At 43.7% G+C, this 12,500-nt stretch overlaps 1 protein-coding gene across 3 annotated transcripts in view; it reads right to left on the reverse strand.

Moving 5' to 3' along the window:
- Positions 1-12,500, reverse strand: part of LOC311058280 (C-terminal-binding protein 2) — a 90,195-nt gene that overhangs the window by 28,178 nt on the left and 49,517 nt on the right. Inside the window, exon 1 of one of the 3 annotated variants that reach the window (XM_084075679.1) lies at positions 1,298-2,324. The exons of the other annotated variants lie outside the window; for them this stretch is intronic. Coding sequence (XP_083931805.1) covers positions 1,298-1,319 — 22 coding nt within the window. The 5' untranslated portion in view covers positions 1,320-2,324. Of the gene's footprint in view, positions 1-1,297; positions 2,325-12,500 lie in introns of those variants that run through there. 3 annotated transcript variants of the gene reach the window in all.

Below are 12,500 nucleotides of genomic sequence, written 5' to 3' on the forward strand. Positions count from 1 at the left end.
CGAGATAAAGAAGAGAGGGAGATAGAGAGAGAGAGTGAGAGAGTGAGAGAGTGAGAAAGAGAGAGAATGATGTGAAACAAAAACAAGAGAGTTCAAGAAGAGGGTAAACGGATAAATTGCAACAAAAAGAGAAAGAACACTGTGGAAATTATATTAAAAAGTCTGACTGGACGACTATAGAAAGAGAGGTGAAAGATAAGATAGAGATATCAAAGGTGCTGTTGGGAGTGGAGACACACACACACACACACACACACACACACACACACACACACACACACAGGGGCAGAGCGACACAGAAGATAGGCACCCGTCTCTCTCCTGCCTCCAAGCGCTGTCCTTTGTGCTTCACCAGCGAGCCTCACTCTCCTCAAGATAACGGGGGTGGAGGGGGGGGGGGGGGGCAAAAGCGTTTGTCACCATGAATGACGTATATGACTCAAACACAAACGGTGGTGATGGTATAGGCACAAATCTAAGTTGTAACATTGTTAACACATAGCTAGACAGCAGAATCCATTACAGTACTGTAGCAATATTCCTCAGTCGTAATTGAGAAAATGGACTTTGAATACTCTAGTGAAATTTGGAATTTTACTGTTATCGTCTGTTATGTGTGTGTGTGTGTGTGTGTGTGTGTGTGTGTGTGTGTGTGTGTGTGTGTGTGTGTGTGTGTGTGTATATATATACACACACATACACACGTATGAATTTGTGTGTGTGTGTGTGTGTGTGTGTGTGTGTGTGTGTGTGTGTGTGTGTATATATATATATATGTATATATATATATACACACACACAAACACACACACAAATTCATATCTTGACAGGGGTGTCAGGCAAATTGTCACAGCAGTGCCCCAGACCATGACCCTATGATGGCAGACATTGACTCTCTGGTATTCATGTACTCTACTGTATGTACGACCCAAACACACACACACACACACACACACACACACCCCCCTCTATACGATGACTCCCCCATTCTAATCCCACCCCCCTTGCTGTATTGATCTGCAAAGGTCCCCGGTTTTTCAAACCATTGAATGTTGCACGCGGGGGCGCACACCGCTTTCATCACACACTCCATTGCAAAAACATAAGAGACTCATTAGCCCCGAATCACCCGCCTCGCTCTCGCTCGCTCTCTCTCTCTCACTCGCACGCATGTACGCACACAAACACACATACGCGAGTGCGCACCCGCACACACACAAACACACACACACACACACACACGCACACACACTAAGACAAACACAACAACAAGACGAGCAGGAAACATGCCCCTTGCCTGGGAAATGCTGTCTCCACATCCTTCAAATTAGGAACAGTGCATGGCAGGACCAGAGCAACAGAGGCAAAAAAAAGGGAATTAGAAAAAAAAAAGAAGTGGGCGTTGGGAGAGGAGGGGTGTGTGTGTGTGTGGTGGTGGGGGGGGGGGGGTCGTCCTCACAGTCCACCCTGGGGTTATCCACCCTGTCACCTCCTCCTCCAGCCTCCCTCTCTCTATCACACTTTATCCGTTGTCCTCCTCCTCTTCTCGCTGTTTTTTTTCTTCTGCCTTTCGTCCGTTTTTTTTTCCTGTTTCAACACTCAGCGCTGCCCACCCCCCAAAGTCCTCCCCCCCAAAAAAATCAGTCCTCCCTTCTTCACCTCACCCCAAGGAGCTCCATTTTTCTTTTACGACATAGTTACCAAAATGGACGGTTGGCAGGCAGAGGAGGAAGAGGAGGAGGGTGGTGGTGGGTAGTGATGAAGGTGGTGGTCCAGGGGAGCTACAGCTATGATCGCCCCCCTACTGGGGCAGCGGCGCGCGTCAAATCCTTTTTATCTCCGGCAAGAATTTAGTTCCCTATACGTCTTCAGCCGGAGCTCGTCTTTCAACGCTTTGCCACTTCTGTCCTCTCCCTCTTCTTCTTCTTCTTCTTCTTCTTCTTCTTTGGCCAGATAAGTTGTATCTTTCCTCTTCTGCCTCCCCGTCTTCACTCTATCTCTGTCTTTCTCTCGCTCCCTCTCTTCACGCCGGGTTGGGGTAATTCATACGGACGTCAAGGCTCTCACTCTGTCAGCCTTTGTTGCCGAGTCACAGAGAGAGAGACAGAGAGAGAGAGAGAGAGAGAGGGGAGAAGAAAAGAGGCAGGAAAAACAAACGGGAGCCACAGCTACGCAGGAGAAAAGAAAAGAGAGGCAGGCCAAAAAGGAAAGAAAAAAAGAGCGAGAGAGAGAGAGGGAAAGGGGGAAAAAAAGATCTCTTTAATGAGCACCAGTCAAAACGAGCAGCGCAGCGCTCCTGGCACTCGGACGACTCACTCTTCCATTTGCGCCATTCTCCCTCCCTCTCTCTCTCTCTCAACATATTTTCCTTCTCTCTTTTTATCCCCTCCCTCTTTTTCACCCAGCCACCCACCTCCCTCCCTCCCTTCCCTCTCTTTCTGTTTTATTATTTGTGATCTGGCCTTCACAGTCCTTTAGAAAGCACCAGACCACCCTCCTCCCCCTCCCCCACTCTCACTCCCACTCTGCTGCTCCGTCTTGCTCACTCATTCTCCTTCATGATTTTTTTCTCCCTCCACTTATTTCCCTCTTTCCTTCATCTGTGCATGCTCTCTCTCTCTCTCTCTCTCTCTCTCTCTCTCACTCTCTCTCTGCCCCCATCCTCTCTTTAGCACCCATTCACTTGTGGAATGAGCACAAATATATTGATTTTCCCATTCAAGGAGCTATTGTGTGCCAGGGTTTCACGCAAGTATGTGGCCCAATACTGACATCAATACCTGTCAGTGTTGTACAATGCACTAACGTGTACAGAACAGGCAACACACAGAGAGACACACTAACAGTACATGCAACACACATAGAGACACACTAACAGTACATGCAACACACAGAGAGACACACTTGCAGTACATGCAATTCACACAGACACAGGTAACACTACAGGCAACACACAGAGACACACTATCAGTACATGCAACACACAGAGAGACACACTATCAGTACATGCAACACACAGAGACACACTATCAGTACATATAATTCACACAGGTAACAACAGTACAGGCAACACACAGAGAAACGCAGGCTAAAGTTTAATGTCACAAAATGTTTTCAAAAAAGAAACACAGGTAACAGTGCAGTACAAGAAACATACAGAGAGATCATGTACTGTAACAGTACTGTACATGCAATGAGACACAGGCCACAGTACACACAACACACACAGGTAATGTCAAGTATGCATGTTGGACAGATACCAGCCAGTAGCTGACACAATCTTATCCCGTCAAGGCGTCAACAAAACCATATCCCATCCACTGACGGACATTATGATTTTTGGTGTTAGCAAGAGGGCAAGCAGTCTGAAGTGTTATTCACCTAGTTTTTACATGTGTTTATTTCATGCAAATAGCACATTATGTTGTAATTCTGCATGCCAATGCTAATTGCTATTGCATACTGCAAAATATAACAGTTCAAGGTTGCCAGCCAGATTATGTCCATAATAAGTGGCTTGCCTCTGCAAATAAGGTCCAGTTGAAGCAGCCTTTACCTCATATTTTGAACCCACACTCAAACAAGATTAAGAATAAAAACATAAACAACCTGGTAGATTAGGTTGCACACAGTGAACGTAGATGAGAGACAAATGTATTCGATGTCATTCGCTTTGCTGTTGCTCGTGGTCATTCTTTAAAGACCGCAGGGACACTGAGGTGGCCTTTCGTATAGGAATATTCTATTCTGAATGAAGTAGAAAGGCTCACCTGTATTGGCGAGGCAAGGTCTAAGAGGGAACAGCCGCACACTCAGAACTGCGATGCAATACTTTATTATGTACACTGTTTCAGCAGACAAATTGCCTTCTTCAGGATAAAAGGGAATATTCTGTTAAACATCAAAAAGAAAAAATTTGAACCACGTAAGTGCTCAGCCTTGGGCTTTCATCAGCAAAGATATGTTTCAGTTCCAGTGCATTTGAGTTGCACACATTTCATATTTACAATTTATTATTGTCATTTTCATCTATTATTGTATTAATTATTTCTCTATTCATAATCTAAATAGAGACAATCAATTTTTAATACCGTGTGCCATAACAAAAAGATAAACCCTGAAAGGTTTGGTAAAACTGGCTCAATTTTAATTTAAAAATAAAAATGCGACCTGCAAGTTGGCCTTTAAGCCCCATTTATAATTGTTTTTGTAAAAGTAACCAATCTCCAAGCTTACAACACGTCGCATTGCGACATTGTTGTCATCACTATCCACCACCCCTTTTCTCCTCCTCCTCTGTCTGCCAATGTCCATTTTGGGGGAAAAAAGAGATATCCCCATTTTGGGTCGCGACCCTGTATATGTTTGGAAAACACTGCTCTAGCTAATACTCGACATAAACTCAGTGCTTGTGGACAGCTAATAGGTAGAGTGGCTGTGTATGTGCATACATGCGTATATCATGCGTGCACGCGTCTGTGCGTGAATGCAAAGGTTGGGAGAGACAGGGATGAAGTGGGAATACAAATTGTCGAAAACCCTCATTGGGGATGATACACACAAAACCAACATTTTAAGGTGGACTTGTAAATCACAGGCATGAAGACATGCGATGTGTTCTTCTAATGAATCATTACTGTTAACACCTTCAACTACTTTGACCAAAATCATGATCATCAGTCGACAGACGGGGCAGAAGCCTAAGCTTCATCTGTGAATGTAGCAGGAAATCTGTCTCAGAGTCTTAACTGAGGACTGAAACCCTTAAGAGATTAACTCATTTACTACGACTACACTGTAAAATCCTCAGTGTTAATTTAACTCTGAGAGAACGTACACAAATGGATCAATTAAATCGGAGGATTTATTTTTGTGTACTACGAGTCTGAGAGACCACACTAACACCATAAGCCTGAGGGGGAGGGGGAGGCAGGTCAGGGTCAGTGACAGAGAGACGCCTTACAGGACTCATGAGGATTTCCTTAACGCAGGTTAAGAAGCCTGCATCACCTCTGAGGTCATATACCAAATCCACAACACAGCATTTGAGGCAACGGCCTCGTCTGAAAATAATGAACTCACTGAACTTTACTTTGACCCGTTAAAGAAAATAATAATTGGGTGTGGTTGGTGACTGAAAGTAGTCATGGAAAGCACAACATTGGTCTGGTTTCCAATGAACTCTCCCACTCTTGACCCCCTGACAAAATATATGTTTTTGCTATCCACCACTGTACCGCCCTAATGCCAACGTTGATTACAAACGGCAAAGGGCTGCAACAGGGGTTTTGGGATAAAGACAAATTCAATCATACATACGGTACTGTATACATATTATTGTAGTGGTTGTCAAAGTGAGGTCCAGGGACCCTCTGGGTAAATGGACCCTTACAGGTCTGTAACTCTGAGAGTGTGCAAATGGAACCAAATGGACCCGTAAGGGTCCATTTGGTTCCATTTATACACTCTCACAGTTATGGTAGTCCTTGGAATTAAAACATTAAAACGGTTCCTCCGATTATGGCTCCCAACCTATAGCTGCAACTGCGATGCAAACTGCAATCAAACGCGATACGATACATCTGTCATATCATAGCAGCTCTCATTCTGCGATTGCGTTCCGTCTCAGACGTGGTCTTTTGAGCGCGTTTGAAGCCCAATGGGAGCGGGGAGGGCGTTTTAATGGTTCCATTGAGTAGGTTTGGTTACGACGTGTAACCAGAGCCCACAAACCGGGCTCAGGGTAAAAAAGCCTCATTCATGAAAGAGCGCATGAGAGAGAGAAGGGCCTACTGTATAATTTGACCTCTGAAATCCACCATCCCATCTGCCTCCTGTGATCTAGCCTACATGGTGTACATGCTGCCAACTGACTGTGGTGCTGCTAGCACAGCCCTGGGAAGAAATTAAAACAAAATAGAATGAGAGGAGGGGCAGGAACGGGGGGGAGAAAGAGAGAGAGAGAGAGGGAGAGAGCTGTGTGAGAGAGAGAGAGAGAGAGAGTTTAAAAAGAAAGAAAGAAAGCATAGTGAATAAAGAAAGAGAGAGATGGCATTTCTGCAGGTGGACAACAGATGTTGGGTGTTTTAGGGAGAGTGCTCATGCTTTGCATGTATACCCCCAGTCTGTCCAACCCTCTCTCTCCCAGCACACTCTCCTCCACTCTCTGTCACCTGTGCCAACTGGCCTGATTACAGAGGAAGGCAGAGCTGGAACGAGAGAGAGTGTGTGTGTGTGTGTGTGTGTGTGTGTGTGTGTGTGTGTGTGTGTGTGTGTGTGTGTGTGTGTGTGTGTGTGTGTGTGTGTGTGTGTGTGTGTGTGTGTGTGTGTGTGTGTTGGGGGGGTTGTAAATTTGGCAGTACAAATTGCCAAATTTACAAAATGAATACAGAACAAACGGAACATAAAATGCACATGTACATGAACGTTTGCGCGCATGGACACACACACACACACACACGCGCGCGCGCGCGTACGCTCGCGCACACACGTGGATCTATTCCAGCTGAATCTAGGATGCTTCAGCACAGACGGCCATAAATGCAATTACCTGAAGCAAAACACACACACACACACACACACACACACACACACACTCAGTTATCTGCACAAATGCACACTCACACATGTATGTGCACACAGAGCTACACACCTTAGTTAACTAATCAGCACTGAAGAAAGCTTTGACACAAAGCCAATCCTTCAGTCAATGCAAAATCATGGTATTAGATCATTGTCTACATTACAACTTACTGAGAAGAAAACAACATGTATCCCTATGAACACTTTACACACAGTACAGTATCCCTATGAAACACAACCATTCTGTAGTCTATGTGTAGCCTATATGATGTTAAGCACCACTGACGTGTCTATTGAGGAATGTGAACTGACTCGGCTTAGTTAGAAATTAGATTCATCTGTGACTCCAAAACGTCTTCCAATCATTTGATAAACGAGCCAGAGAAGTGCCATCCTCTTCAGTAGAGAACATGGTAGCGCCAGGCTTCTCACTTTAGTCTGTCTCTCTCTCACATACACACACACACACACACACACACACACACACACACACACACACACACACACACACACACACACACACACACACACACACACACACACACACACACACACACACACACACACACACAGAGTAGAATGTGGTTAGCATTGCCACTTCCTTCGTAATTTAATACCCATGAAGTTTTCATTTTCTCAAAATGAATAATTCAGGGTGACTCCCTGCTTGGCACAGAGATAGAGGAGTGAAAACAGGGGAAGAGAGAAAAAAGGGAGGAGAGAAGAGAAGGGTTGTGAGTGTTTGTGCGTGTGTGTGTGGGTGGGGGGGGGGCTGGGGGGGGGACTGGTGAAAATACAGTGTACTTTAGGGGAGACTGGGTCAGAACTTTCAGTTTCCCAGTCTGCTTGCTTTCATTTCACTTTAAGTCCCTTGTGCCATCACTTTCTCCCTCTTTACCTCCATTCCAGGAAGCAGCTGTAAATCAAGCGAGTCTCCCTGAAGGGTTGGCTCTATACACAGTAAAATCCTCAGACCCTCATGGGTCCATTAGGGTCCATTTTTACACTAAGATTTACATTGAAGATTTTACTGTGACACTGCATAATTAAATCAGTATTCATTTAACTCAAATGATTTAATTCAAGTACTTATTTTGCTCACTAACTCTAGTCTGCACACTGTGTATACTGTACACCAGTTGTTTTCAAAGTCACTTCCTATACATTCAGGAACGGGTGCGAGCAACCAATGACCACTTATAGTGACTTATAATAACACTAATGCATTATGACAGTGATTATAATACATTTTAATATCATTATAATGTAATACAACTATGGTAATTATAATACCATGATGCTTGCAAAGAAAAATGTCTGTAAGTGTCCAGCAATTATAATCAAGTATTATAATACTTGATTATAACTAAGTAGTTATAATGTAATATGCTTTATAATGTGTTAGGATTATTTATATAAAGCATTATAATTATTTATGAGTTCTTATAACTATAATGATACTGAGTTATATAAGCATATTATAATGCCTTATAAGCAAGAGTTACCGTTCAGGTGAAGCATTTTTCTCACTATGCCCTCATTTAGCATTCCAGGATCTATTAATTATACCAGTATGCCACGCCTGAAGAATCAAGCCCTCATTAATATGCCAAAATATGACACACCCCTAGAATCAACATTCCGAAATGTCCACATTCCTGCGAGAATGTCTCGAGACGAGGACTCTACACTGATTCCAATCACGTCTTCAACTGTGTTTTTTATTTGTTCACTTGTTTGAGCCCATTTGTTTCATATATTGGGTATTTCAAGGTTCTAAATTAATTGCAATGTTAATATAGTAAACTAATATTTGCCAAAATGTTCTACAACACAATGTGGGCAATTATAGAAGCGTGCGCTTCTGTGCAAACATTAAGTACAGAATAAACAGCCTGCTGTTATGAGAAGAGAGGGTGAAGGATTAGGCTGTCATATGTTGTTACATTGGCCATTGCATATATACTCCTAATGTGTGCATCAATGAGGTTTATTGTTGTGATAAATACACCTTTCATTAGGCTACATATTGATTCTTAATATCTGAAATGGTTCCATGCTCATTTGTCGGTACCGTGCGCTGTCCACTTCTCCTAGTCTCTAGTCTGCCTAGAGGGAAAACTCCACAGTGACACACACACGCACGCGCGTCGGTAGTCGATAAAGCAGCCCCAATAAGAGTTGCAAGTTTAACCCTCTTCTCTTGTCTCTGCCCAGTAGACTAGAGGAAATAAATACTCTTGACAGCAACACAGGTCGCGTGTGTCACACTCGCACGCTTGCCGTGCACACACGCCGGTGCTTGAGCAGCCCCAATAACACTGTTTCAAGTGCACAAGCGAGCTTTGTTTACTTCCTGTTAGTTGGCAGTCCTACACTGATCTGTCATCAAAGACTGATCTGTCTTTGATGAGGATTTGATTGCCGTGTGTCGTGTCATGTTGCGCCACACCTGAGTTACGTGCACTATGTCACACCGGTTTTAAGAAAGTTGTGGTCTGAAAACCACATGTTTGAGGTAGAAATCCATATTATTGCTTTAGAGATGTGTAGAGTGCAAACACACCCAGGAGTTTCAAGTTTCACACAAAAATATGAATTGTGGTGGAGTGGACCTTTACATTTTTTTTTTAAATCACAAAGCTTCAAAAACGTGTCAAAAAACAAAAAATATGTGAGCTTGTATGCTATTTTTGTTTTGTTTGTTTGTTTTTGTAAGCCATTTCTCAACAGTCGGGGCCGCAGTGAGATGCTACAGTATGGCTATTTGGGGGTTCCTGTCACGGAAAAGTTTGTGAACCCCTGCCGTATACTGTACATTAACTGTCAGAATCTATTAAGAAGCATGCCACTGTGCCTGCAGTTTGACAGGCAAAAGAGCAGCACCATCTCAAAGCTGATGAGAGAGACATTCCCGCTCCTCCTGAAAGGAATTACTACTGTAAGAGCATGGTTCTAGTCTACCGCCTTGTTAACATTAACATTACAGTATCTATCGTTAAAAATACAATGACAACATAGGACATACATACTGTACAGTACTGTACAAACAAATAACATGCAGTACAACACAGACTGCCAACAAATTGTACACTGCCCATTGAATGGCACACTGTAGTAGACAAAATAGTGTGCAGTAAGATCAACCTAAAATCATAATACATAATTGCATGTGTACAGCGAAAACACATTAAATATAAGGTATTTGGGGTTTATTATTTGACAACGGCAATGGGAGAGGAGAAAGAGGGAGAAAGAGAGAGCTATTGATAGAATATAAGACACAGGTTAGTGGGTGAAGGATTCCCAATAATGTGAGTACCGCATGATGCTGCGCTCAGCAGAGCGCACCTAATTCTTACCTCTGATAGCATGTATTATTAAACATTATTACACAGCTTTGTTGAAAGCTCAATTGTGATTCGTCAATCAAGGCATTTGCTGCCCGCTCGATAGCAGAGCGCTGTCCTCAGTAACAAGAGACCTGTTCTGCCTCCGTTTATTCTGCCATGGAGGCGTAAGCTTGTAAGCAAATGAAATCATTTTTGAGCGAGTATTTCATGTCAAATTATAGATTTCTATTGCAAGTAGCCTTGTAATAAGCGGAGATAATGTAAAGCCATGCGGTCATTATTGGAAAATAAACCCAGATAGGGAGAAGCAGTTAAGACCAACACAGAAACACGAATGCACCATTAAATGCTGAAGCTACGGCATACTGCAGGTCCTATAACTGCATGTCACAAAAAAATATTTCTTTAGCTTGATGGCGCGAGGCTGTGACAGCAAATCAAAATGCCTTCCCCCAATCATGTTAACGCACTTTCAACCGCCTTATTTTGACCATGTCATTTTAGACATTTTTTTTTTACAAAAATAGCTGATCTACAAGCTCACAACACGTTGCATTGTGACACGCCAGCTTGTAGAGCCGCTATTTCCGGCAGGCGACGTGCCAAAACCATTGTATTATTAAGTATAAAATGGTGATGAATACAGGAAAATGACCCCGGTGAAAGGAGACGAGTGACTGTGCATCCATCGCATGTATAAAATCACATGTGCATGATCTCTGCTAATCTCTGCATTCATTTATTCCCCTAGGATTATGCGGTCACAGAGAACTGCATAGATTGGATGTCCAAAGCCCCCCCCCCCCCCCCCCCCACCTTCCCACCCCTGCCCACCGCACGCTCACAGATGGCATTAGGAGAGTTTACTCCTCCCATCTAATCCCGCCACCCCATCCCCCCCCCCCCCCCGAACCAACTCACAGTCTCGCTTGTACCGTTTCTGCTTCTCTTACTTGTCTTTTCACCCACCTCCCATCAGCCTATACAGTCTATACACACGTAGTATAGACAGTATGTAGCCGATGTGTCTAATTTTTTACCACTTTCTACCTGGCGTCCCTATTTTGACCATGTCATTATAGGAAAAACGTTCAAAAGTTGTAAAAATGTGTCCAAAATAGCATGTCTAAAAGCTCACAACGCGTCACATTGAATATTTTTTAAATAGGGCTTAAGTGGCTAAATAAAATAGGGTATTTTTTTTTTTTTTTTTATCTATTAAAAAGTTATTTGTGTTTATATCGTTAAATGTTCTAATATAGAAAAAAAATATCGATCAAAACATTGGTAATCCGTCGTCTTGGACCAAAACCGGATTGGACCCAGAAATCTGGCATCGGTCGGACTTTAAAGCCTACAGTATAGTCTCTGGCTGGGGTTCGATCCTCCCTTCATTCATCCCCCCTCCTCTCATTTCTCAAGCTGCTCTGTCCGCAAGGCGGGCTTCAACCCACAACAACCACAGTCATGAATGAATGTGCTGAGCTCTGTACGGCGGGCTCATCGGGGGGTGTGCAGGGGGGTGGGGGGCATTTTTCTCCCATTACTGTACCTCAGCTGCCTCTTTTTCTCCTAGTTTTGAATGGGAGGAGTATAAGGTCAGTCACAGTACAGTCACTTCCTACAAGTAATCCATTTCCACAAAGAAAGAGTGAGAAAAGACAGACGTACCAAGCCTATGAGACAGAGAATGGCGGCAGAGAATAGAATTGATTTCAACAGTGCGAGCCAGAGAAAGCGAGCTGAAGAGAGAATGAGTGGTGAATGCTTGTAGATCTAATCTCTCAGAGAAAACGAGAGAGGGAGGGCGGGCGGGAGGGAGGGAGGTAGGGAGAGAGAATGAGATTGACTTCATGCTACGATTAATGCAGGGAAAGAATCACTTCCTGATATTACAAGGAACATCTGGCGGGCGGGCAATCTCTGCCCTGCAACGTAACAGGTTTCGCTGACCCCTGTTAACGCTGGCGTGCACTTGAATATGCATGCATGGCATATACACATGGGCACATTCAGATCACACGCTCAAACTGCAAATATACAGGCTGAATACCTGCATCCTTCACTGAACAAGTTGATGTACATTAAGTTAAAACACAATATTGGCTAAATACAATTTCGATGCGTGTGATTAGTTGCACTGAAAGAGAACATAGTCCTTCAAAGCGATAGCTACACCTGCCAAGGTCATGGCACCAGTAATCCGTTTTCTCAAATAAGAAAAAAAAAAGCTCTGTATGTCAGCTCTTAGAGAACAGTCAAACGGACTGACCTGCACCATAATAACTACAGCCACTGACCACAAGGCCAGATTAAGGCCAAAGCTTCACCCTTACAAAGTGTCGACTCTGCAGTGACAGCTAGCCTCACTGCAATGGCGATCCCACCCATGACTGACAGATAAGGCCCCTTACCCCCACTCCCAACCAAAACCGTAAATCAACGTCAACCACAAGACAACAGATGACAGTATCACCCCCCCTCTCTCTCTCTCCCTCTCTCTCTGTTAATCCCCTCACACACTACAATGACCATGTGTGGGTCTGAACTGAACCTCTTTAATAC

This window comes from Gymnoscopelus microlampas (genome assembly GCF_963454915.1).
Source record: "Gymnoscopelus microlampas genome assembly, chromosome: 13".
Lineage (NCBI taxonomy): Eukaryota > Metazoa > Chordata > Actinopteri > Myctophiformes > Myctophidae > Gymnoscopelus > Gymnoscopelus microlampas.